Source organism: Pantherophis guttatus, chromosome 2 (genome assembly GCF_059756535.1).
Source record: "Pantherophis guttatus breed Tessera chromosome 2, ASM5975653v1, whole genome shotgun sequence".
Classification (NCBI taxonomy): Eukaryota; Metazoa; Chordata; class Lepidosauria; order Squamata; family Colubridae; genus Pantherophis; species Pantherophis guttatus.
Genome location: NC_142064.1, coordinates 64,226,484 through 64,254,143, shown reverse-complemented (window position 1 = coordinate 64,254,143; position 27,660 = coordinate 64,226,484). Strand labels below are relative to the sequence as shown.

Genomic DNA, 27,660 nt, shown 5'->3' with positions numbered 1-27,660 from the left:
CCGAATTATCATTGTCTATCTAATTCTTTCGTGAACTATGCCTAAAGAGCAGACAGCCTATTTAGCAAAATGTACTCTTTATTACCTGATATAATGGTAAACAATAGACATCTAGCGTAGGATGAAAACTTGTTTCCTTATTTTAGGAACAACTATATAAACAAATGTATTTGAATGCGTTTATAAAGAACATGTTAAAGCTAAAAAATAGAAAGTTAAATGTGTACATTATCTAAAATAGCATTTTAAAAAAATGTTGAAGAATTTTTAATAGAGATGTTTGTCTGCACCAATCAAAGCTCAACTATTGGGTGACAGCTGATGGTGAAAAGATAAATAAAATTATATTATATAGAATCTTGTTTATACCCCCAAAATATATGTGTTGTATTAAAAGTGTTTAGCATTTTGCTCTTATAGCTGATTGAATTCTTTTTACAAACCCCATGTTTTGAGCTGTTTCACAGTATTACCATTCTTTTCTGTCTTACTTCTTCCCTCTAAGACAACCCAAATATTATTTGTAACTGCCCATCAGTAAAACACACACACGCACGATAAAAATAATGAAAATATTAAAAGGTAAAAACAACCTTGAAAGAAGAGCTATTAACTATTATTTATTTTTCAATGAAATTATACATACTAGAATAATAAAAATGACAATTTTTTGATTGATGAAAAACTAGATCTGCAGCATTAGAACACAGAGCATTAATGTAATTCATTTCCAACTTTAAACCAGAATAGCAGTATATTGAATTAACTGTTAGTTAATTAAACTTTAATCACTACCCCTCATCTCCCCCTCCCCGCCCCCCAAAACCTGCATAGTTAAGCAGTAGTATAAATATACATTTCTGCAAAACCCTGAAGATCAATATTCCTCTTTTTGGCTCTGAATTTAGTATAAAGGAAATCATCTGCCCTGGTCAGATTCTGAGTTTCTCTTCCCTTTTCTTCCACCCTGAAAAAACAGAAATGAAGGGATATTGAATTAATAATGGGAGGGAGAGGAGAAGGAGAAGAAAATACAATGTGTTTTTTAAAACGTCTGTACAGCACCAACAGGTACTGCTATTCTCACAAAAGCATACTAAAAAAGGAAATTCTCTTTTAAAAAACCCTCTTCTCAGCTGCTGACCTTTGTAATAAAAATTCAATCAAGTGAAGTTCAAGGTACAGATAGTCCTCAAATTAAGACAATTTGTTCAGTGACTGTTCAAAGTTATGGTAGCACTGAATGAATGGTGCTTACAGCCGTCCCCCAAAGTTATAGCTGTTGCAGTGCCCGCTGTAGACATCTGATCAAAATTCAAGCACTTAGCAGCTCACCTGCATTGACAACTGCAGGGTCTATTCAACTATTGTCACCCATCTATCTCTGCTCTTTGGACCACTGTGCACAATAGCATTCCTTGATGGCAGTAGCATGGGGTTGAAGTAGAGGCCCTAGGCCAGGGATATCAAACTCGTGTCATCACGGCATCGTCACATGATGTATTGCAACTTTTTTCCCCCTTCGCTAAACCAGGCATGGGCGTGGCCAGCATGTCACACATTTGGCTCTCAAGCCACGTGTTTTGACAGCCCTGCCCTAGTTTAGCAGTTTCAGATGGCAGCTACTGACCTCTCTACTTCAACCCCACCATTGCCAAGGATTGCCATCTCAAGTCCTGTGCTACAGTTAGCTATCTAGCATCACAGCCCCAGATACTCCCATATCCTGCTGGTCATGCTGCTCTGTGTTCCAATGGCTCTGTGTGCTGCTTTGTGCTCCGCTGCTCCTGCATTCACCCTGTACTCATTGGCCAATACTTCCTAGCTCTGTTTCCTTCCACCTACTGTTCCACCTACTATTGATGAGGGGCACCTGGCCTAGTCCTATGCAAGCAGCAGCCGGGCCTTCTTCCTGAGGTCTCTTTTCCTATTTTTAAAATATTGTGCACTGTATTCCCAAAGTTTTGGCAGACTTCTGAGGCCTTCTAAATCCTCAAGAGAAAGGTATGGCTGCCATTCTCTAAAGTGCGTGGGCTGAGCACAGGATGGCAAGGTTGGTGAGCACAGGGCAGATAAGACTGGCAGCCTGGAATGACCAGCAGAGTACATGGTGGCAAACCAGAGGTGAAATGCTACCGGTTCGGGCAAACCGGTAGTGATAAAAACTATCGGTTCGGGCAAACCGGTAGTAAAAAATAATCTACCGGTTTGGTTGAACCGGTAGTTAAAAAGAGCTACCAGTTCTTCTGAACCGGTATTTCCGATGATCAGCTATGTAGTGGGGTTTAGCTTTGCTAGAAAGCAGGAAATCCTGCTTTCTAGAGAAGCTAAATTGCGCACCACAGCTGATCCCCCCCGCTTCTACTTACTTTCCCAAGCTTCCTTTTGGCACATACTGCGCATGCACATGTGTGCGCACAGCACACATTTGGTGTGCATATGCGGCCAGCGAACCAGTAGCAAACCGGTTCGGATTTCACCACTGTGGCAAACCCAGGAAGGTAGCACAGTGAGCAGTGCACAGGATGGCAAGATCAGCAGAATGATAGGGCTAGTGGAGTGGAGGGCGGCTAGGCCAGCAGAGGCTGCAAGGTGGACAAAAGAGCAGAGATGGCAAGGGGAAATAGGCACGTATGGGGTAATTGAAGAGAAGACGCCCTTTATTTTATTGAGCCTCAGAAGTCGAAAGCCAGAAATAGCTTGGACTGGGATGCTTATCCATGTTTAGAATAATCTATTCTATAATAATTCTTATATTCTTTCTATTCCATGTAGTTCAGCAATTTCCAATCCATCAGAGAAGCATTTCAGTAGAGTAAGAAATTGCAACTGAAAAAAGGAATAAAAAATTGGTTTTTAACAGCTTGTATTATTATTTAGTTTTATTATGTAGTTAAATATTACCTGGTATCTTGTTAATTCGGCTTGCAGTATTTTCACTTTAGATCTTTCTTGTTCCAAAGCAGCATGAAGACTGGCAACCTTAAAGAAAGTCAAATAGTTACTCTAAAACAGATTTATTAAAACAAATTTTACATTTTTAATTAAAGTTATATTTTAAACAGGATGACATATATTTTATTAGAGTGAAAAATATAATTTGCTTATATTATTTTACAAATTGAGCTTAAAGAGTGGTATGCTTTGGTGGTTCAGGCAGTGCATTAGGAATGGGAAGACAGGTTTTAGTCTTTTCTTAGGCACAGAAACCAGCTTGGTGACCTTGGGCCAGTCACTCCTTCTTAATCCTATACCAGAGTTAGGCTGTGCAACAAACTGGCTGAAATGTAAAACCTCTTGTGACAATTTGCATTGATTGTTTTGCAGTGTGGAGTAAATAAGAACAGTGCAAAACAGTGCAAAATTTTGTAATCAAATGGGACAAACACTAGGGGAAAATAATATTTTGTGTTGTTAAACATTAGATCTAATTCCTTGTTGGTAACTGTTCAAGAAAATGATTTCACAATTTAAACCATCTATGATAGCAATTGAAACAGAATTTTGAAAATTCCCTGGAATTATAATTGCAAATTATTTTTATGTCAGTATTTTTCTACAAGGATTCAATAGACATATTCTATTACAGGAACTGAAGCAGTTTCCACCACCTCATACTCTAAAAATCCGGAAAATGTAAGTCCTCTCTTAAGCATGAAAGTTGATTAGTTGACTCTCTCCCAGGCCAACCTACGGTACCTTGCAATTGTTGCTGTGGGGAAAATATTGCTGGATATTACATATTTTCATTACCTTATATTACCTATATGAGGCTTCGCTTCACTGACTAGCTGATCTTCCCCATGGTCTTCATAAACAGAGGCCGTGTGGTACTATCCTAGAAGTGGGCGCTATTTAGGAGCAGTCACAATGACACAAAGCAGTCTCTGCCACTCTCAAAATGGCACCTGTTCTTGGGACAGCACCATGCGACCTCTGTATAGAAAGACCATGTGGCAGATCAGCCGGTTCTTCTTCCCAAAGGCTATCTTCAGAAAAGGTCAGAGAAACGAAGCCTCATATAGATAATTTAAGGTAGTGAACATATCTAATCTCCGGTCTCCTATTTTTCCCACAACAACACTTTGCAAAGTGGGTTGTCCTGAGTGTGTGACTGGCCTGAAGTCACCTTTTCATGCCTAAGGCAGGATGTATACTTTCCTGATTTCTAGAATATGATGCATTGGTTCAGTTTCTGTAATAGAATATGCTGGTTCTATTACAGGGGACAGAAGGCCCAAGGGAGTGGTACCCAGTGGGGTGGAAAGTGGACATGAGGTATCTCAAGGGGTAGGAGAGGCCCAGGGCAGGCCTCGTGAGCTGAACAGATGCTGTCTTCACAAAAGAACATGTTGTTTCTAAGGATCCTACACTTCCTGGCCCTCAAGAATAGTGTTTGCTTGATTGCAGTTTAAGTGGGAAGGTCCTATTCTATGAATAGAACTTCTTCAGAATTCTTCCAACAATTATTCTGACTTGATAATTTACAACAATATATCAAGAAAGCCACTGAAATATTTACCTGTAAAGTTAACTCATTCTTAATACTCTGAGATTCATCAACCTGAAGGAGGATTTCAGCTTTATCTTTCACTATAAAGTCAAACAAGAGAAAATATTAAGTCTACTTTCCACATCTTCAAAAACGGAGTAGAATGGTATGCCATCCCTGGCAAGCTAAAAAAGAAAGATGGTGGCCTGCACTAAGTTTAAGAGATCATAGATTGCATAGATCTGCTCTAAGGTAATAGAATACATATCGGTAGAATAGAACTATTTTTCTCAGTATTTTCCTAAACTGTTTCCAGATAGTTGAGTGATTGTACCAGTTCTTTTAAAAAAATGAAAAATTTGAAAACATATAGCAGTACTTACTTTCACCTTCTTGAAGCATTTTCAGTAGCTGTGCATTTCGTGCTTTTACTTCCTTGTATTTTGCCTGAATATTTTTTTAAAAAAATAGTTAATACAAGTGATATATTTCACCAAGTTTGTTTCAACATAAGAGTATTAGCTGTTAGTTCACTTCTGTTAAATGCATTGAGGATTTTAACTTTGAAATTGTAAATTCATTCTGCAATCTATGAGTTTCAGAAAATAAATATAATTGCACATTTAAAAAGTTCAATTTAGGAAAAAAGTCCAAAGATAGGATCTAGTAATGAAACAAAGGACAAGGAGAAAGACATATATCTATTATTGCCTTGAAATGCTGACTTGATTGCAATGTAACATGTATGACACAGAAAATCTGTTAATCATAAGAATAATCTAGAAATTCAGCATGTTTCCTCTTCTTCACATTAGGCTGTAGGTTATCCAGGGAAGAGCTGGAATATTTTCAAGGTAGCTTTCACTGCAAGATACAGGTAGTTCTTGCTTAACGACTGGTTGCTTAGCAATCATACGATGGACTCCCCATAAGATACTTGCACTACGATTTCAAAGTTCAGAGCAGCACATCCACCCACAGTCATACAATCACATTTTTCACATTTGGGCACTTAGCAACTGGTTCACCTATATGGCCATTTGTAGCATTCCGCAGTTATGTGACAATTTTTGGCTTTTGCTGGTTTTCAGCATGTACTTCTGGTTTCTAGCAAGAAACACAGATTCACTTAATAACCACTGCAAAACTGGTAAAATTGGGCGTGGTCAAGTTGACCCCAACAACATATGACTGTATTTCTGGGTTCAAATTAAGGTTGTAAATTGAGGACTATCTGTATCCAATAGTACACTTATATAATTGAAACCTTTAATAAATTATTTCTATCTGCTTTTCTTTAAATGATTAACATACCTACCATTGCAATACTAATTGTTAACTAAAATATTTGAGAAAACAAAAAAACAGATTGAGAAATGACTGGGTAGATTCACAAATCTCGAAACAAGTATTAAAAAGGAATATTTGGGCTATACAGGTAGTCCTCCAGTTATGACCATAATTGGGTCCAGAATCTTGTTTGTGAGATGCCACATAATCACTATGCTTAACAACCACATACTGGCTCTTGCAGTTGCAATCACTGGCAAGTCATCTGGGAGAGGTCCCGAACCTCCAGGGAGTAGTGAGGCAGGGAGAGGACCCAGATGTCCTGAATGTGGTAGGGCAGGAAAGCAGCTAGGTCTCCCACTATATCTGAGAGGCCTGGGTCCTCTCAGATATAGATTTGAGGTCTGTTTCTCCAGACCACCAAGGGATTTTCCCTCTAGATAAATTCTTCCATCCAGGAGGAACGGATCTCAAATTAGGTGAAAGCGCTCTACTGAACACCAGCATTCTGAGCCTTTCAGACCACTGGCATTTTCATTTTACTCTCCTCTCTGGAAGGCTCAGAAAGGATCTGGAACAGAAGGGAAAACAATACTGAACTCCAATGATCCAAAAGACTCAGAATGCTGATGTCTGCTAGTGTTCTTACGAGATTTGAGGTTTGTTCCTCCAGTATGAAAGAGGATTTATCTCACTGCATGGAGAAGAGGGAAATCCCTCAAAGTGCTGGGGAAACGAATGTCAAATCCAATGTCCCCGTTTGCAACCTTCCCTGCCAGATTTACTTATTTATTGCCCACCTTTATTATTTTATAAACAACTTAAGGCAGTGAACACATCTAATATTCCTTCTTCCTATTTTCCCCACAATGATACTGTGATTGTGAGTTACACGGAAAGACAGTGACTGGCTCAAAGTTACCTTTCTGGGGGAAACCAGTAGAGAAGATTGCAATGATTATCATATGACGCAGGACACTTGACAACCAGTCATAAATGCGAACTGGTTGCCAAGTGCCTAAAATGTGGCCATGTGACTGGGAGGGGCCTGGCATGACATTTTATGATGGCCAGAGGTGTTTTATGGGGTGTAAAACACCCATTCCAAAGCCTACTGTGAATGGTCATTAAAATACTGGTCATAAGTCAAAGACTACCTGTATTCAATTTTACACTTACAAAGCAGTATATTCCAGTAAATCCAGTTATATTTACTCCCGAGAAAACAATATATTCATTGCTAAAGAAGTAAAAATGTTTAGAATAACCGTAACCTACTTAATCAATAGTTTTAGACACATACGTTAAAAGCACTAAAAACCACCATGTTTTCATCTGAAGTTTTAATTACAGTTAATAAATTATGCTTCTCAGGAAAATACATACCTCCCATTGACTGATTACACTCTTTAATTGCTGGATTTCTGCATCTTTCTTTTCAAGTTCCAATTTTGATCTCTCTAGTCTTCCATCTTTTAGAAAAATACCCTATAAATCAAGAATTAAAGAATATAAACTTAAGGCTTATATCAGTTAGAGAAATATAAAATATTAGTAATTAATGCATTTTCAAATGCTGAAATATGCTCAGCGATGCTATACATCCTCATTTATTATGTCAGAATCATAACAGAACATCTTATATCAATAGAATTGATCACATTAGCAAAATTCTGTCTTATTGTAACATGTTTACAGTACTTATGTGATTGAAGCCTGTCCTCGCATTGACTTTTTGCTCATGGAAAGGATACCTTTTCTCACTCTGTTTAAACAGAGATTCTGAAATTAAGAGGAAGCTTAGTTTGTGAATCTAGTTTACAAAGCATCAAATAATCCAGGGTTGAAAAATAAATCAATATATTTTTGTTTGTTTGCAAGAAATGCTAGCAGACAGATATAGAACAGGAAAGAATAGATTGCTTGTGTTAGTACATGTTATCCATAAATTGTGACTTTGCAGAATCCTAGATAATTATTCTGTATTAATTTAACCATTATATGGAAATTTTAGAGGTAACTAGACAATCTGTGAATGTTTAAATCATTGTTTCAGAGATATTCACCAGATTCCTCAATGACAATGACACAGCTTCTAATGTACTAGCTTCACTGGAAAAGTTATTAAAAATTCTGGAAAATATTCAGGAAAATATCTGTCTTGAAAATAACCCATGTTGAAATGTATAGCATAGTTAAACATCAGGAGTTGACAGAGAAATATTTTATGACAAGTTTCTATTATTTCATCAAATGTTTTATAACATTTGTCAAACTTAAATTCCACAGGAATCATGGATCCCAGATTTTGGATGCATTCTTTAAGTTCAGCCATTTGAGGTAAATTGATTCAAAAATTGTTGCCCTACGATGCTCTGCTTTCTCTAGTTAAAGGTTATAAATTGACAAACAGGAGACTTTTAATAGTATACTTGACAACCCATAACTCTCTGGGTCATCATTTCAGAGATATTTCCTTACCTAACCAGATAAACCAGAATCACCAAGGGTGGACAAAAACAGCAGTTGCAATGAGAACAACTTCCAATTTCCTGCTGGCTTCTCCATTGACTTCGCTTGGGGAAAGTTGGTAGGGAGCATCGAAAAATATGACCAAAATGACTGCAGAGGTGCTGCAAAGGCCACAATTTTGCCAACAGAACTGGTCTGAAGATCCTTCAAATTTTAATCCAATGGGATTGAATGTAATGCAGTAATGGATTCTGGACTTTGGATGCATTCTTTTTAAGTTATCTCATTTGAGGTACAGATAGTTCTCAACATGAGCCCACAATCTTGATCATAATTCATGACGATCATAAAGTGGGTCAGAGCCGAGCTTACCTTTTTTTGCTAGGTCCTTAAGCAAACATAGTGGCTGTAAAGCAAATGCAACTGTAAAGTGAATGTGGTAGTTCTTAAGCAAATATCATGATCACTAAGCAAACACATTGTTTGCTATTGGATGGTCTTTGCTGGAAACTAGAAGTAAATACTGGAAATCAGCAAAAACCAGAAAAAAATTAAATAATGTGATTGTAGGATGTTGCAAATAGCCATAAATGCAGTCCAGTTGTTAAGTGCCCAAAACCAGAAAAAAAATTTCCAGAACAGAATCTGGGTTGTCAAGTCCCATTTTCAGGATCCATTGGAACATCAAGCAGTTGCTAAGTGACCATATGTAAGTTGAGGACTACCTGTACCTTGAGTCACAAATTGTTGCCCTAAGATGCAGCCTTCTGTCCACAGAATGTTACAATAGACAGCAGAATTTTAGTAACACACTGGACCACCTGAGACGTGTTGGGTCGTCTTTTCAGAGATTATTTCCTTACCAGATTCCTCAATGCTTTCAATAATTGCTGAACTTCTAATGCATTATCCTCACTACTAAAGTTGGGATCACATTCAGAGATGTAGCTGCCTTGAAAATAGCCCATGTTGAACTATATAGCACAGTCAAACATCAGCACAGAAATGTTTAACTACATTTTGCTTTATATCATAAACTTGTTTTATGATAATTTTATGTCATCAAATGTTTCACAAAATAAATTTGTCAAATTTCAATTCCACTAGAGTCAGGGGTCCTGGATTTTGGGTGCATTCTGTAAGTTACCCAATTTGAGGTACCTTGGTTGAAAAATTTCTGCAACAAAAAACAGTATCATATACTGTTTCTTTCACTTAGAGATTACAGAACAAAAATTTCTAGTATATAGAAAGATTATTGACAGGTGTTTTTGAAGGAACAAATATGCAGGTTCAATTTAAGACAGGTTCAAAATTGATCTTCTGTCAGACTTGGCCAGGCAGTAAGAATATCCTAACCAATATTAACATTAGCTTTCCTGAGCATCTAAAATATCTTTTGTTGCCATTGCCAGATATATGAAAATAACAATTCTATTTTATTTGTGGACTTTTCTGTAACATGACAAACAAGCTATTAATTTGTTTTGTATTTATTTAAAATATTTTTATCATGCTCTTGAAATATAAAAGCTCCAGAGTAACTTAAGTAAGATTAATAGATACAGTATTCTGTCTATATATTTGACACAATAAAAACAAAGATGAAGAAAAGAGAAGGAAAACAAGCAAAACCATGGCCCATTCTTAAGGTGACGTAATTGCTTGTCAGATACTTTCCAATATCAAGAAATTTACTGATTTTTTTGGCAAGTCTTATGCTGCTTCTGTTTCTCCTTTGAGTTGTTTAGTATAATCAATTTTGACTCCTCTAATTCATCTATACTCCTTAAACTGCTGATATTATATGTATTTAATTCCTCTTAAATATACCTGTGTGCGGTCACAAAATGTACTGTTATCTATTCCATAATCTGTGATAGGCTCCCTTCTTTTTTCTTTATTTAGAATTTTATGCATATCATCTTCCAGTCTATTGAAGAATTCGCCATCATTCAAGAGAGTATGTGGCGAGTTCAATTCCTGTAAAGAAACTATAATTAACTTCTAACAAAAACCACCCAGCAGCTAGACAATAATTGTTTTAAGGCTCATGGATCAATTTCAAAACAGAAGTTATAAATTCTTATCAAGAAATCCTATGCTCATGGATAGATTTAAATATAAACTGTCACTGCTGATCAAGTTGTAATAATTCCCCATGCTATTAGATAATAGGATATGATAAATGTGTCCAACTGCATTTGAATGTAACGCTGAACTATGTAATAAGCCTTAAAGCCACATATGTGTCCTCTGTTGTTTTATAGCTTTCCATCTATTTTAGATAAGCCACCTAAAACAAGAGTTCTCAAATTATACTGTGACCCCCTAAAAGAAAAAATGAATTTGTGGAACCAAGGTAGAACCGCTCTTAAAATTCACCCTGCGCTTTGTTATAGGCTTATCAGGGCAAAACAAGAGTGAATTTTGACAGCACTTCTGCTTTGCTGCTACGATACTAAGCCTGATCAGCTTTCAAACCAAAACAGAAATTTTGCACCTGCTCCCAAGCTGCTCATGATCTCCTTTGGGGGAGTAATGATTTGTTTGAGAACCAATATCCTAAAAAGTACAGGTGGTCCTTGACTTATGACTACAATTGGGACCAGAATTTAAATTGCTAGGAAAGGTGGTTGTTAAGTGAGTCATGCCCAATTTTATGACCGTGTTTGCCACAGTTGTTAAGCAAATAACTTCAGCTATTAAGTGAATCCAGAGTTCCCCATTACTTTGCTTATCAGAAGCTGGTTGAGACTGCAAATGGTGATCACATGACCCTGGGATGCTGCAACTGTTATAAATACATGCTAGTTGCCAAGCATCCAAATTTTGACTGTCTGACCAAGGGGATACTGCAATGGTTGTAAGTGTGAGGACCGGTCATAAGTAATTTTTTCAGTGCCACTGTAACTTGGAAATGTCATTAAATGAATGGTTGTTAGTCAAGGATTACCTGTAGCTAACATTAACTCTAATTTGTTGAAATGAACCAGTGAACTAACCAATGATTTTAAGCCTCTATGACTTGTTTAAGGTCTCATTAAATTCAATCATAGTTTGTCTTCTAAAACTCAATTGAAAATAGGTCTTGAATTGCTCACAAGCTATATTGATGTAAAACTCCTAATCCAAATGGAGCAAGGTTTGCTTATGTAATATTTGGCATGTGGACTCCAGTAAACAAGACATATATAATTATTAAGAAACAGCCCTCAAATAAGGAAGAAAAAAGTAGTGGTGAATCAATAGAAAGGTAAGGCATGAGCAAGCATAATGGATACACAACTAACTGGAGTTTGGGATTATTATTTTGGACCTTAAGAAACCCTATTTTTTATTACAAATTTATTCAGAAAAATGTTTAATCAGTCATTAGTCAAACTAAAGAATGTATAAGAAACAGAACTAAACAATTTGTATTGCTATTCATTTAATTTACCGTGAACATTTTTAAAAAATAATTCCTATCTTTCTGGATTCTCAGTTATCTACATTCTCTGAACAAAAATGTGGTTTGGAATATTTGAGGTCATAATGGAATGTAGTTTGCTGGATTCCCAGGAAAGAGGAGGTGTATTCCAGATAAATAAGAGACAGCTCAGTCCTGTTATTTTGTGTTAGAGAAAGCTGCTCCCTAAAAGTTCAGAGTTCACAAGTGGTGAAGAGTTTACAGAGTATATGATAGATGCAGATATTCAAATACTTAGTCTGGCAAGATTCTGTCTATGGTGGAAACAAAAAACTTAACTAGGAAGAATAACTACATATTCTTGGTTTTTGGCCTCAGAGGTGCATTCCTGCAGCGTACTGATTTCAGGCCTTTAGAATGGTAGCATTCACTAGCTTTCTAGCCTTCCTCCCCTAGGAAACTACATGGCAATTATTATTTCTCATGATCGCTCAGAAGGTCCCTTCTCCAAATTACATTAGTTGATGAAGCAACCTTCCAAAGATCACAAGAATGGAACCCACTTGCGGGATTGTACGAGGTGGCCTTGATGGAAGACCATGCTCCACATCGACTGGGCATGCCTAAAGCTGCGGAAAAAGGCAAAAATACCGTAAGTGGACCAAGATGTGTGTGGGGGGGAGGCTTTATTCCCAAGGCTCAACAACCCACATGATAGCAGGGACAACCTGGATTGCAGTCATTGAGCATAGCAATCAAATGGGTGTCTTCTTAATGACTGAGATTCCAGTCCCAATTGTAGTCATAAGTTGAGGACTATCTGTATATCAAACTGTAGAGGTACAGGGAATGGCCCTGAACAACAGGAGGAAGAACTGCTATCAAGGCAGTGGTCAGGTAAGAAAGGCTTGAGACTGGGCCAAGAAAATAATGTGAGAAAACATCTCAAACAAGCCCTTCCCTAGTTCACACGAGGATAAAGTGAAGGAGGGGAAGAATATTCAAATTTGCAAGATTCTGTTACCATAGCTGTTACAATAAAATTAATCTGGACCTATAAGGTGTTCATTTATTAGTCTAGTCCAGGGGTCCCCAACTCCCGATCAATGGACTGGCACGGGCTGCAGCATGCCAGAAACAGGGCCGCGCCAACAAGAAAAGCTCCATCCACGGGATGCAGGCAGCACACGAAACCATGCCCACTCTGGTCCACGGAAAAACCTTTCTCCATGGAACTGGTCCCTGGTGTCCAAAAAGTTTGTGGGGCCACTGGTTTAGTCCATCTTGTTGGGCTGAAATAAAGTATTTCTCTGGGCTATTGAGGACAGGACTGTTATATAAAAGAAAGTATTCACCAGTAACTTGCCATACATAATTGAAAAAGTTATACAAAATAGCAATCAAAAAATTAAAAGCATGTCACTTAGACATTTAGAATAATTAATGTCATGTTAAACTCAAGAACTTACCTCTTGCCTTTTGGGTAAATGATCTGAAACATGAGAAATATCACAGGTAAAAATTTTAAATAAATCTGAAGGTCCCCCTCAAAATCAGATATCAATACCATATATTTACAAAAATTATAAAACAAGATACCCTGAATTTAAATTTCTTGTTTCTTGATTTAGCAGTTTCTTGAGTCTAAACATTAACCATACAAATAGGAATACTAGAGAGTACCCGGAGTAGTATTTTTGCACACTAACTGTAGAGGAAATAAAGACGTTTTGAACCTTGGTCTCCAATCTCTTTTTCTTACTTTCACTGAAAATATGAGTGGGCATCGGACAGGAGGTTAAAAACTCCAGAATTCAAGAAAATAGAATTTTGGCCTCCTCTACTGAAGATGTTTCCAATTCAACTAAATTTCCAGCATCTTTGTGTTTTTATTTAAATTCTAATCCATTAATCAATTTGATTCTTCCCTCCCATCAAGATCTCTGTTAATTTTCTTAGCTCTTAAAAGTTAAATGTCCTTCAACATCTACCCCTACCAATCAACACAAACCAAAAGACATTTGCTAAAAAAAGGTTTTGTTTCTGAATTTTTTAAAACATAAACTGCCTTTATCTTGAGGAATGACCTTAGCTGGAAAGAAATCATCAACCTGATGATTTGCCAGGAATTCTCGGCACCTTTCAAAAGCATAAACTGTTATATCTTCCTAAACCATTTTTCTAGGTCAAGGATTACATTCTGCACTGACTTCTGAACTCCTGGATGACAGAAGGTTCACTCAGGTTCAACTGCTCTAAACTTTAAATGATGATCCATAAAGTAATAATGATAATAACTGTCTCCTCAGTTGTCCATAATCTTCCCAACTCCAAGTAATATATGCAATGTAGTATATGGCTGCCTTTGAAGAATAACTAGAAGCTGCAAGGCATGGAATCCCTGTTCATAATCCCCGACATGGAATCTGTGTTCATAACATATTACAGTACTTTCCACAAGCTTCTCTGGGTGCTTTCAGATTAGGACTGAGTTACTGCCTTGAATTTTAAAGAGATGCCAGCAGAATTAGCTTGGGAATGCTCTTATATGCTTTTCAGTAGAAGGTGGAGAAGGGCATTCAAGGAGGATGGGCCAACGTGCATTTTCCTCTCTTTATTACATTCAATTAAGTGGCCTTAATTAGAAGACAGTGTGTGTAATTCATATATGTTGTGATCACCAACTATCATTGCTTTCAGCATTTTTTATACTTAATCTATTAGTTGTTAAAAGTTTCTTAGTGGGAAAAAAGTGGGATGTACATGCCATGATTGATTACATGAATACAATATGTAAAACATGTAATATTTTACAACTAACAGCATTTTCAGTAATTTTAGTATTTCCCATTAACTTCCTGAATGCAATTCTTTTTAATTGCCTTATAAATCAGTTTCCCCAACCTGGCAAAAGTTCTAATTTTAAGGACTGTTCTGAGCATCTATTCTGGTTCACAATTTAAAATAAAAACATACCTATGTTAGAATCAGACTGAAAATCTTTTAAAGACACTGTGAGAGGTTTGTCTTTTCCTTGATGAAATTTTCGTTTTTCTTTTTTATGTATAGCCTTTGATGGAAGAGATGTATTTTCAACATGTTCATATTCCTATAACAGAATAAATATATACATATATATATATTTCTAATTATTTCAAAATGTATATAGTACACTTGTATCAAAACAAAATTAAGCATAAAAAGGGAATAAAACATCTAACATTTTGATTGATACAATTTATTATTTTTGGATATTTCTCCAAATAGGTGAACTCTATTTAGCATTATACAATGAACTGTATAACATATAACATTAGTATAAACATTATTTTCTTAATTTGCTATTCACTTAATTGTCCCAAATGCTTTTATCCTTCATATGAAGTAGCTCTAGTCCTGCCTTAGGCATGAAAGCCAATTGGGTGACCTTGGACCAGTCATTCTCTCTCTCAGCCCAACCCACCTCACAGGATTGTTGTTGTGGGGAAAATAGGAGGAGGAAGGAGTATTAGGAATGTTCGCTGCCTTGAATTACTTACAAAGTAATAAAAGTGGGATAAGAATCTAATAAATGAATAACTTAAAATATGATTCTACAGTTTTACTGTCATGAATGTATTTCTTCAGTGAATAGAAATGATCTTACTCACAGGGCTGAACAATTCAAATTTATCTTATATATCTTAAATACTATATATCAATTAGTCTAGCATTCTGTTGCCATAGTATCCAGCTAGATCCCACTCAAGAAATAAAAGCAGGATGTAAGCATCAACATGAGTAGCCAATAATAGTTTTAACATCCATTAGTTTCTCTAATAAGTTGCCTAAATTGTATTTTTTGTATTGTTGAATTCCATAGATTAACCAAAATTTGTAGACTATAAAGAAGAAATGTGAAATTAAATTATTTGTGGATCCAATAGTTTAGCTTCATTGTATATTATTGGGTTCTAAGGAATTACCTATGAGGGTTCATAATAATAATAAAAATGATCAGGCAGCTATAGGCAAAATGAAACCACGGTCAAAACTTCTACCAGACTTTGTGCTTCATTTTTCCTGGACAAATACACAGTGTGCTTCAAAGTTTGAGAAACGTTGTGTTGGAGAGAGACTGTCCAAGCCAGGGGAAGGAGTCAAATTGAGAATTAACCTAGATTCCCTACATGGCCCAAGAGGCCGAAGTCTGACCCCACCCTTTGAATGCCATTGAACTTTATCTAGTCTCACCCAGATGCAAACTATGAGAAGATTCCTGAGAAGTCTGTGTAATTCTAATAGGCTTGAGCAATAAAACAATTGAACTCTTTTTAAAACTCTAATTGAGTCTTGTTATTCGCAACTGACATACTATAATGTATTACTTAAAATTTAATAATTTACTTATAAAAAGTGGTCTGTTTAAATATTGATTGTAGAAACATAAAACCTGTATAATCACTAGTCATATTAATGGGCCATATGAAGGGGGCTTACACATCACTTATCGTAGGGGTCACAATACCACAATGTTTAAGAATCATTCTTCTAATTTTTTATTTATTCTTTTTATTGGAGCAATTTATAAATGCTGTCAAATAGAATTACTCTATATAAAACACAACCTTTCTGGACTACATTGGGGAAGATATAAACAGAAAAGGTACATATTGTCTTCTCTTATAATGCACAATTAGTTTTACTTCTGGTCAAAATATTTGAAGAAAATATGAAAAACACCCAAGTGTCTCTTACAATGAATCCTGCTGTTGGCTTATTGTCCATATTTCTTCTGGCATATAAATTGAGGCAACATAAGAAACTGATTGTTATTATTGTTGAAAAATTTGTTACAGCAAGACACTGAAAGCTATTCAACATCTTTCATTAGAGCAGTGGCATTTAGAAGCATGAGAAATTGCTATGGGTGAAAAACTGATAACAACAAAGAACTGAGCATGGAAGTCTGTATTTCTCCACAAGAATCTAGTTTACAAATCTGGGATTGCTTGGTGATGTGCCAATGAAGTAGTAACCAGTTACAATTGTGCTTAGCTTGCAAATCTAGGAAAATTCAACTGGGAGCTACAATCTGCAAATTTAGAACTTCAATTTCTCATATTTCTTATGATCATTTTTGATTTTGTATTTTCTGGGTTTTTTTTAAAGAAGAATCCAGATAACTTGCAATATGTATAGGGAAGTTCAACAAAGATGGCTAGGAAATTTTAAAAATCTATAAATAAAAATCTCTTTAAATAAAAAAAAGAATCAGTTGTCTTTGACAAGAGAAAGGCTGAACAAAAATATGAAAGCATCAAGTACCTGAAACCTGTCACTCAAAAAGTCAATCTATTTTCTGTAACTCCAGATTTTAACTGAACATCAGGAAAAGAACTCGTTTAAGGACAATTCAGTAATGAATGTTCAGTGAGGTAGAGAGCTTTGTGTCTTTATCTAATTCAAGCAGGGTATGGATAGCTACCAATTAAGGATACTTTAATTTTTGCATATAATAATTGTTTGCCTTACACAGCTCAAACAGCTCTTTTAACTCTTTCAATTCTATGCTTTAATACACATCACTTAAAAAAGTTAGAAAAGAAGCAAAGGTGTCCAGTAGGTAGCATCTTAATAAACACGGACACTAACAGCCAAATGGCTGCTCACAGATATATCCAGTGAGAATATCAATGTTAATGTTGCCAGAGTAGAAGCATTGAGGTTTTTCTTGGGGAAAGAACAAAAACATGTCAATTATACATGCCCAGATTTATTTTGGTTCTTACAAGAAAAGAGGATTATAAAGAAAAATCTACACATCTGAATGTCCTGAATGTTTCTGAGAGACTTTGAGAGCTTTACATACATCCAGAGTATGCCTTCTCTCCTGGTTCAACATGATAGACAAACTCCAAAATCTTAGCTGTAATCACCTCTTTGCAATAGTAAGCTGTAACCCTTCCCTAATAGCATCATTCAGAAAACAGAAGAAATATGACATCTGATAATTTTTACCTTTTCTCTTATGATAAAAAACCAAAAAGGTCTAGTGATTTCATAGCTGTTTAATGTGTTTCCATCTAGGTGCTTTAGACGTCTGTAAAACTCCAGTCTCACCTACTTGTGCCTTAAATATGTGCTGTTCAATCTTCAGTCATGAAGGTTCAGCCATTCTGTATCCAGATGGAAGAAAGGACCTTGGCCAAATATCTTGCAACTGGCAGCTGCTTCATTCCTGTTGATATGAGTCTTTGCAGTTACATTGTCACCAATATCAGCATATGCTTGCCCCTCAGCCCAAACAGGAAAGCCAGTAGTTCTTATCACTTTACACTATGGGAATCTGAGGTAGGTGCCCTGTTTCGTGCCAGTAAGCCCTCCCAATATATATTCCTCAGCTTTTGATACTAATATTTCTTTTACTCTGTTATTTCTTCCCCTTAAGGGAATTGTTCTTCTCAAAAACTGTTGATGTCCATCATGTCAGAGATGTTTTCACTTAGACAAGGCTCTGATGAGTAGCACTTGTAGCACTGAAAGGCAATGCTCCATTTAGGTGATGATGCTTTGGTCTTGATTCCCTGCCAATGAGGGCAGGAAAACGAGGTATAAAATACAGGATGTGAGAACTGCTCTAATTGCAGAGCTATCTTCTTCAAGGAAACTGTGGAATCTGCTATATTTTATTGAAACACCATGAGATTCCCAATGTCCAAGGTGTGAATTTAAGATGGACAGCAGTTTTGTAACTATCTTGGAAGCTGAGGAGAACTCAAAAGGGTGAGGATGTGCACTGAAATGTATTTGATATATAAACCAGAGAAACTTGCAATGTCTTCAAAGGGTGGAACTATGTATTTAGGCCTCTATGAGATCACCAAAGTGATAAAGTCTCCTTTCAATACAGCACATTTGAATGATCTGAACATCTCCATACAAACTGATGTGACTTTACATGCTTCTTGAGGCCTTTAGAATCTAATATGACTCTTCCAGTCCATTTTCTTGGGACTAAAACAAAAATTGAATATATGCCTGAGATCCTGTTGTTTGAAGGAAGTGCTGCTTATCAGATGAATGGCACTTTTATTCCTTTTAAAATTTTAAAGACAGGAAAAACATTTTGAAATTTTGAAAACAGTTCAAAAGCACAACCCTCCTTGACAGTGCATAGGCTCAGTGATCCAACATAAACACTTCACAGGAGACTACAAACTACTAGAATCTTTCCTACTACTAAGTGTAGGGTGTCATGCTACGTTCTATCATTTATTGTACCTTGAGGAAGCAGGGTTTGGGGTTGGGTTTTATTCTTGCTGCTCATTTTATTTTAATTTTATTATTTGAATTGTTTAACCCAGTAGTTTTTATATTTTTCATTACATGTTCATAAGAAAGGAAAATAATTATTGGGTGATTATGAGCATAAAAATTATCTAACCTTAAGTGAAAGGGTAAAATTCTCTACCATGTTCACTATTTCTGCTTCTTGGCTGAGGTGAAATGGAGCAAAAATAATTCTAGTCATTTCTCAGGTCTTCTTATACTCTCTTTATTTTATATTTCAACATGCATGTCATGAAGAAGCTCCAAAGACACTATGCCCCATCAGGGAGAATAATTTGGTAGTTCTTTAATAAGAAATTCTGCCACATCATTAGTTCTCATAGCTTTTGCAGCAGCTTATATGATATCACCACATAAGAAACTCAATCTAAAAGTCTGGCACTGCCTTCTAGGAAGAAAACCCAGTCATGAATGTCTCCTCGGCTGCAAGAAAGCAGTTCCTTCTCTGAAAAGAAAAATGTATTACAGTTGTTGACTTAATGACTAAGTCTGAAGTTTACAGGATTTGAGGACAAAAGCTTCCTGTCATCAGAATTCCTTATGGCCTCATTTTTATCCTTGAAACCCATGGTACCTTTACCCATCACAGCTACTAGAAAATTGATCACAATCTACAGTTATTAGGTGGATACCTATGGGGTTTCTTAGATTGGCAGAGGATAATCTGATCAAGAGAGGCTTACTCTACTGTCTATAAGGAAGATAAGGACCTAAGGAATTGATTTCTGAAGAACTGTGCTTCTCCAACTGCCCCTTATAGTGTCTTTTCATCATTCAGATAATGTATAAATAGTTATTGAACGCTGGAAATTCTTGTAGAGAATTCTTTTCTGGGAAACAAAATTTTATTGGAAGCTGAAATTGCCTCTCAGATGACTCTACATCTTCCGAAAGAAAAACCATCATGTCTGGAATCGCCTCATCAGAAAGCATTTAGAATTTTCACTCTCTTATCTATTGGAAATATAAGAGAATTTGGGGAGCAAATCAAAAGGAACCTCAAACAAGAGACAAAAAAAAAAGAGAGACACTGTTGGGCTAACTAAACTACTGGATCAGTTATGCAGCAATTTTGCTATTAGAGCCTCTTTGTATCTGCAACTTGAATTGTGATCAGCTAGGGTTTTTAATCTTCTAACCTTATCAGTTCCTTCATGGTAGGTGGTTTATCCAGTCTTATGGCCCTGAGTGGAAGAATCCCTTATCTCAAATGAAAAAGGGCAGAGCCGCTGCTCAAAAATGTTTCCCAAACAAATCCTCTCTTTCAAACCTTATCTATTTCCAAATACAATCCAGTTAGTATTCTGAATATGTTTATCAGTATCCCGACTAAGTACATTTATCACTAACTCAGCAGAGCCACAGTAACTGGTCACTTTGCCATCCGGACCTTCTTCTGCATCACAGCCAACAGCAGTGACACTTTATTGAATGAACAATCAAAGCACATAGGTTTTGCTTCCTTTTTCCTTGTCCTGACTTTGGACTTATCTCCAACCCTACCCTGTGATTGGAAATTCCTGTTTGCATTCCTAAAATACATGCAGGAGAAGTACATGTTTTGATTTCCTCCTTGGAAGGTCTATTATACTATTGTAAATTCAAGCCCCAATTCATCCCTCATAGCTTACACTAAATTCTTCTTAGCAAAAAGAAACATTTCCTATACTTAGGAAATGTTTATAGGTACATTTTTTAAAAATTAAGATTCTTTTTAAAGGTAGGTAGGTAGGTAGGTAGGTAGATAGATATTTGAGTATTTCTATTATGCTGGGAATACTTTTCCTACTAAAACAGAAGTCAACCTTATTACAATATTATTACAGAGACTCTTATAATTTATTTTTACAATCAGTTATATAATTAGCAATGGAACCCCTGCCACCCTTATTTTGAACTGTGATCTAAAATTAGAGAAGATCTAATTACATTTTGTTACTCTAATTCCAATACCATACTGGAAAACAACTCTTTTACAGATTACTTTCTTCTACATGGGACATTAGAAACTGATAGATAATTGTATTTTCTGCAAGCACCTGAAGAATCCACTGCTATATGGAATAAATCAGAAAGGGCTCAATACATTTGTAATAGAAAGGCAGTATCACCAGTTTTCAGGAACAAGTTTCACACTGTTGTATATATTTTATTCATCTTTCCCCTGCCCTAAACAAAAATTGTAGTTTGTTGTTCCCAGACAAATTAAACCAGAAGGCAGTGTTTGTTGTTGTTTATAGATCCTGATTTTTTTGGACAACCAAGCAGAATCCCAGATGTAACAGAAAGCTATAATTTCTTCATTTCTTAATTCTAATAATTAGAACAAAACCGAAATGAGAAGAATGTAGGTGTACAAATGCACAGCTGACTAATATGTTAGTTCTAATTTATGGTTCTATGATTTGATTAGTATTTTTCAGATGAAATGAAAAATGCCTATAGTTTACTGATAAATCTGCTTAGTATACACTTTGTTTAAATTGAAATTATATAATTTAGATTAATATTTTATCAATTGATTCAGGCATTTTATAATTAGTTTTCAATTTGATAACACTATATTTTAATATAAGCTATGACAAAAGATTAATGATTCCTTCTCTTCTGATGTTTTTATATTCTCACACATAATTTTTGTCAAGGATGTTTCAAAACAACATTGAGGTTAGATTGGTAAACCAGTGTTTTTAATCAACTCATGTTGAATCATATAAAACGTGTACATGTATATACAGTCTTTAGGTAGTCTTTAGGACTGGACTTGCTGGCAATTGGGACTGGAAATTCCACTGTTACACGATGTGGTTCTGAACATCGCATCACATTGCTTAGTGGTGGCAATCCAGGCAGTGCTGGTTGCTGTCGTAACCCCAGGACTGTATGACTTGTTAAACAAGGAACTCACTTGACCATGACATGAGAAGAGATGGGTGTTGGCAAGGAAGCTGGCAGGTGAGAGCTATGGGTGTGTGAGTGCCACAGGCAGCCAGGAGTTGTGGGCAGGCACTATGAAATGTGAGCGGGTAGAACCTACAGAATACAAGTAGGCAGCGAACAAGAGGCAAGAAAGAATGGGAGTGACTTGTGACCCTCCTGCCAGTTTCCCCATTGATTTTGAGGGAAGCCAGCACAGAAGGTCATACATGGCAATGATATGACCACAGAAACCTGAAACTGTTTTTAAATACAAGACAGTTGTCTGTATTGCAGTCACATGACTGCAGGGACCCTGTGAAGGCTGCAACTTCAAGAAAAATTGAAAGTCCACCCATGTTCAACACCCTTATAACTCTAAATGGTCACTGAATGAGTGGTCGTAACTCGAGGACTACCTATATATATAGAAAGAAATTTAAAAATGTTTCCTTTTTAGTGCAAGAAAAACAAAGTCTTTTTTCTTATTTTTTTGTTGTTCAGATAAGATTTGAAAACACATTTTAAATATGATATGATATAATGAACTGAGGCTTTCTTTCCTGACAATATTTAAATATTGTTAAGCTTCTCAAGACTTTTCTACATTAAGAAAATAATTGATATTAAGGTAGATCCAGGATCTGGAATTGATATTTATTATGCTTTAATCTTAATGAAAGTAAGAAATACCTTTCTGTGTTCTTCATATTCCAGTTTGCTTAAAAGTAAAGCTTTTTCAAGGTCTGCTTCAAACATTTCAGAAGTCAGCTGAAAAAACAAGGCAGGAAAGCAGATGTTGTGACAAAACATTTATTTAAATATACATACCCTTTAATTTAAAACTATTCTTTGATGAAGTGGACTCGGACTATTTTTCACTGTCCTTTACTGTATTTCTTAAGTGAAATTAAGAAGACCAGGATAAAAATAGTAAAATCTTACTCCTGTGAAATAAATGTACGTAGCAGCATGGGTATAAATACCATGTATGCTGGATCTACAAAACATTTTTCTCATCACTGAAGTCTTTAGTAAGATTTTGTAGAGAATAGTAAAAGCAACTGTGTTACAGCTACTTATGTTGAACCGTTCCAAATTCAAAAATATAGTAACATAAATTCTGAATTAAGGAAGATTTTGCTATAACTCAGGGTTCTCTAAAGTAGTCTAGCTGAATGTCAAAAAGAGGTCAATAAATGGGGAACAATAGGAACAGATTGAACTTGGACGAGTGTGGTGAGTTATGACTAAAATTCACCAATCTCCAACCAAATATCAGTGTCCATTTTGACGGTCAACAGATGTATCCTTCCCATTAATGATATCAAGTTACAAGTTTAAAAAGGTATGTTAAATTCTGTATTTCAAATATTACTTATTTTTAAAAAGATTATTATTTATTATACTGTAGTTGCTATTGTTATTCATAAAGTAATTTTTTCATATAATTTATGTTTGGGGATTGATAAACAACCTTAAAATTAATAAAGAGGTTGATGAGCTGAAAGGTTTGGGGATCCCAACTCTAAATAAATTTGCTCAAGACTGCAGTCAATTGCATACAAATTCTATGCATGCCTACCCAGAATTATATTCATAGGACTTACTTTCAGGTATATGCAAACCTTAGGCTGCAGTTTTATATCTACTTTTTTGCCAGAAAATCTAAGCATAGCACAAGTAAGAGCCAATGTGATATAGTGGTTATGATGCTAGGTTGGCATTAGAGAGCCATGAGTTCAAGTCTATGTTCAGTCACAGAACCACACAAGGTGACTTTGGGACAGTCACTCTCTCTTTTGAGGCCAACCTGCTTAAAGTTGTAGCTATGGCAAAATAAGGAAGGAGTGCTAAAATTTTGCAGTAATTGAAAAGTAAAATACTGAAGTACCTGCTCATCTCTTTGCCTCCACTGTTGCCAATCCTCTTCCTGGGAGTCTTTCCTCCCTGTGTGGTTGAAAGCTTGCTCTTGCAAAGAGAAGCCGGCTCCATGGGAGGCTTTGGGAGGAATTTTTTTAAAAGCAAGATTTCTGAGCTAAAAACAAAAGGAGAAGAATGAACTTTTTTCACATATGAAAGAATGACTCATTGAAACTATTTTCACAGTTTAGCTGTATGGTGATTTATTTCTCTTATTAATAATTTAGGTTTTTTTCCCAATTTGACCCACACTTAACCTCATTTGCTTCACTCTGCTGCTGCTCCTTCTTTTTCCTCCTCTTTTCCTTTTTCTTTTCATTTATAGTTGACTTGTTGCCTGCAGTTTGAGTCTTTCCACCACTTTGATTACTTCTTCCCTTTCCAGATTCTGAATCAGAGCCACTGCCACTATCAACTTGCAAAAGAGCAAATCTAGATGCAGTTGTAGGGACTGAACTAATTACAGCAGAAGCCATTTTAGTGCTGCAAATGTCTGAAAACAGATCTTCAAATCACGATATTTCCTGGAACAAAAAGAATGTAATAGTAAATTATAGACACCTTATGGTTCAGCATAAATAAAATGACAATCATAGCTATTTTGACCAGGCATAGAAACTTAGCATGATCAAAACACTAAAAGTACATTTCAAACTTAACTTGTGTAAGATACAGGAAAACAATTAATAATTTTTCAGTAAACTGTATTACCTAGTACAATTGTATCCTGGAAGGTTCTAAATCAGTGTTTTTCAAACTTGGCAAATGTAAGATATGGAAACTTCAACTCCTAAAATTTTCAGAAAGCTGACTGAGGAATTCTGGGAGTTGAAGTCCACATATTTTACAGTTAAGTTTGAAAAAAACTTCTTTTGCTAAGACAAGTGCAAATATTTTATAATTAATATGACCAGAAGTATTTTTCCCCAAAAACAATTCTAGGAAGCTTGCAAAATGGTAGGAATTTTTCACAGAAAAAAAATACATAAAATTGAAATAAAAATACTTACAAAGGAAAATGAAACCTCAAAATAATTATTGGTAAATATAAAGCAAAGACTCATGAGGTGATGCTTATTTCCTGACATTTATTTATTTGTTAGATTTTTTTTTACCCTGCCTTGGGAACTCAAGACAGCACATACAACACTCTTAAAATACTAAGCCCTAATGCAAACATAGCAACGCTGCTTCTCCAAACCTGCCACTCATTTAGATGATGAACTGTAGCTGTTGTCACTTTATTCTTAGTGAGAACTTTAAGTCTTTTCATGGATTGTTTCCAGTGACTTGCATAAAAATATAGAATGATTTTAATTTGAGAGTTATCTGAAATATGTGGATGCTTTAATTATTCAATTAGAAAGATATATAATTATCTTTATATAGCAAACACAGAAATATCTGTAATAAAAATATGCCTTATACTAAATTTTGCAGTATCTGAATCTGAGAGGAGCTCCATATTGTTTTATAAAAATATAAATAAGACATAGATGCTTTCTCTACTTTCTGGTGAAAACAAGTAACAGATTATTTCTGTATCCTTGATCTTCAACTGAGAATAAATGCTATAGCCAGGATGATATTCCCCTATTATTTCAGATACTGTATTTCAGATGCTGCCATTTAATAAGTTTATATTTATGCCTCAAAGCGGGTGTTAATTTTTTGTCTCCAGGAATGTCCACAAAAATTTTACTATTTTTGCTTCCAATTTCTTTTGTAAAAATTATTCGTTTAATACTATTCTTAAAAGAAAAAAATTCATCTATGGTATTTATATTTCTTGTCAAGAAATACTAAGTCAAACAATTTACGTAACATAAAATGAACATGAAACATACATATCTGCATATTTTAACACCCTGCATGGACTGAATTGGAAAAATTCTTCCAAAAATTTCGCAAAATGAAGTAATGGGAATTTATTTTATTATTCAAAAAGCTCATGCAAGCTGAAATCCTTTTTTAAAATCTGTTAAAACAGTGTATGTTATTTAATTAGTAGGAAGTATCCAATTAAAATAATCCTTTTGTTACTTCATTTGAAAGAAAACACTGTCTTCACCAAAAGCCTTGGAGGAGATATTTACTGTTTATAGACAGGAGGACATAGACAATCTAGTCCAAAATAATGCCTGAAGTTGTGCTGTAGGAGAATAAGTGCCAAGAGCTATCAGCCCATTCTTGGTCAGCAGAAAATTATACCACCATGAAATTGGATGCCCCATTGGTGACGCCTCTCCTCGAGTCTTTCTTCCTTCCAGGCAATAGATAACAAAAACGAATTTTATAATCCTAGCTACTGTCCTGCAAGTAGACGGTTTCCTAATATGGGTGCTCTAACCACTGATATCATAGCTGATTTAAACCCATTTCACCCCTAGGCTGCGAATGAGATAAATAAAAGCTAAAGGCAACACTTTGATGCAAAGTGGGGGCCAGAACATCCTTTTTTCCCTTCCATGAAAAAATGAAGGTGAAGAGCTCCAAACTTGACCGTTAGAGAGAATGTCCTCAGCATTTCACTCCCAAGTAATACTTTCCGAAAGCTCTGTTTGTTCAAATCAACAAATTAGGCCCTTTTTCTCCTCAGGAAAGATGATGGCCTGGCTATCACCAAGCTTTAACCCCGGGAGTTTTGCTACGAATCAATTGTGGCTCCTTGTATTGCTTGCCTTCCGCGAGAGCTTTCGGCTCAGTTTCAGTCTTGGTCGTGAAAGTAAAAGGCGCCGCTTTTCCTTCTGAAAATAAAAATTAACGGGGTTCTTTTGCTCCAGGACCGGGTCACTTCCAATAAACACGGCCAGGCCGACCTACAGCCATACCAGCGAGCCTCGGGCGTCCTCGCCTCCCCTCTCTTCGCCACCCCTCCCCCCAGCCCAACCTCTTGCGTTCCCCTTTCCCCGAGAGGATGGGGGGGGGGGAGGCGGCGCAGGCATTTCTTGCTCTTTCGGCTCTTTCCGAGGGGGACTCCACACAGAAGCGGTAAAGGAGAGAAGTAAGAGCCCTCACCCGCCTTTCTGAGCCCAAAAGCCGCTCTCGGGTAAGCAGACGGGGCAACGGCGGCTTCCCTGCAGGCTAAGCGGGCAGTTGCCGGCGTCTAGAAAACGGCTCGGACGTTGTGGGCGCCAGAGAGCTCGCGGAGACGGCGGGCGGGCGAGCGGCGGCAGCGGCGGCAGGAACGGGCGAAGGGGGCGCGCGGACAAGCGACAGCGCTTTGCCGGCGGGAGCGCGCGGACGTGCCTCGCTCGGGCGCTCGCTCGCTCGCAGAGTTTGTTTACGTCTCGAGTCGGGCCGGCTGGTTAAACAGTACACCAGAAAGGGGCAGCTGACGCATGCGCAAACCAAGTGCGTTTGTGACGTAGCGAGACCACGAGGAGACCCCCGCGGCTGGGTTTGCGGCGGCTGGCGGGAGCTCGGGGTGAGGCGATGGATGGGTGGCTGGCGGGGCGAGTAAGAAAGAAGGGCGAAGAAAGGCTTGCTTGGTTCCCAAATCCACATCTAGGAGATAACAAACGAAGTTGAGAAAACTAAAGGATCGAAATACTTCCAAGTTCATCGGATGGTCACGCCTGGCAGCTGAAGTCTTGCGCTGCTCACCTTGCCGGCCGGGTTGCTCGATGTGCCTAATGGTCCTGCGATGCCAGTGGCGCTGTATTACTGGTGGGAGGAGATGGCAGCAGCACTGGAGGTAAATGACTTCAAGCTATTGAGAAGTTTGCTGCTGGGAAACGTGTAGCGCCGTTCTAATGTATCGCTTTTTTATTTCGTGGCTTCACATAAAATGCATCGCTGAAAATTATTATTTACTTTATTC

At 36.7% G+C, this 27,660-nt stretch overlaps 1 protein-coding gene and 1 long non-coding RNA gene across 3 annotated transcripts in view; one reads left to right on the top strand and one right to left on the bottom strand.

Moving 5' to 3' along the window:
• Positions 1–597: 597 nt before the first annotated feature.
• GKAP1 (G kinase anchoring protein 1) lies at positions 598–27,129 on the bottom strand. 2 transcript variants are annotated; one of them, XM_034410156.3, is made up of 12 exons: positions 26,856–27,129; positions 24,095–24,361; positions 23,809–23,952; positions 22,608–22,685; positions 14,643–14,775; positions 13,136–13,158; positions 10,088–10,237; positions 7,169–7,270; positions 4,876–4,939; positions 4,523–4,593; positions 2,905–2,982; positions 598–967 (listed from the first exon to the last, which is right to left on the bottom strand). In XM_034410156.3, the coding sequence occupies exons 2-12, from the start codon at positions 24,311–24,313 to the stop codon at positions 920–922; spliced, it is 1,110 nt and encodes a 369-aa protein (XP_034266047.1). In that variant the 5' UTR covers positions 24,314–24,361; positions 26,856–27,129; the 3' UTR covers positions 598–919. The 2 variants fall into 2 exon arrangements, with proteins under 2 accessions (XP_034266047.1, XP_034266049.1); XM_034410158.3 differs by lacking the exon at positions 10,088–10,237.
• Positions 26,942–27,660, top strand: part of LOC117661402 (uncharacterized) — a 37,008-nt gene continuing 36,289 nt past the window's right edge. The window contains exon 1 of the long non-coding RNA XR_004589989.3: positions 26,942–27,534. This is a non-coding gene — a long non-coding RNA (uncharacterized LOC117661402). The remainder of the gene's footprint in view (positions 27,535–27,660) is intronic.

What these genes read in the sequence shown, in the direction of transcription:
- GKAP1 (XM_034410156.3), bottom strand. Translation starts at nt 24,313, where the DNA reads ATGGCTTCTGCTGTAATTAGTTCAGTCCCTACAACTGCATCTAGATTT. An exon ending in ATTTACCCAAAAGGCAAGAG is followed by an intron (nt 10,238 to 13,135) that starts GTAAGTTCTTGA and finishes GTTTCTTTACAG; the next exon opens with GAATTGAACTCGCCACATAC. An exon ending in CATTTTGTGACCGCACACAG is followed by an intron (nt 7,271 to 10,087) that starts GTATATTTAAGA and finishes CTTGATTTATAG; the next exon opens with GGTATTTTTCTAAAAGATGG.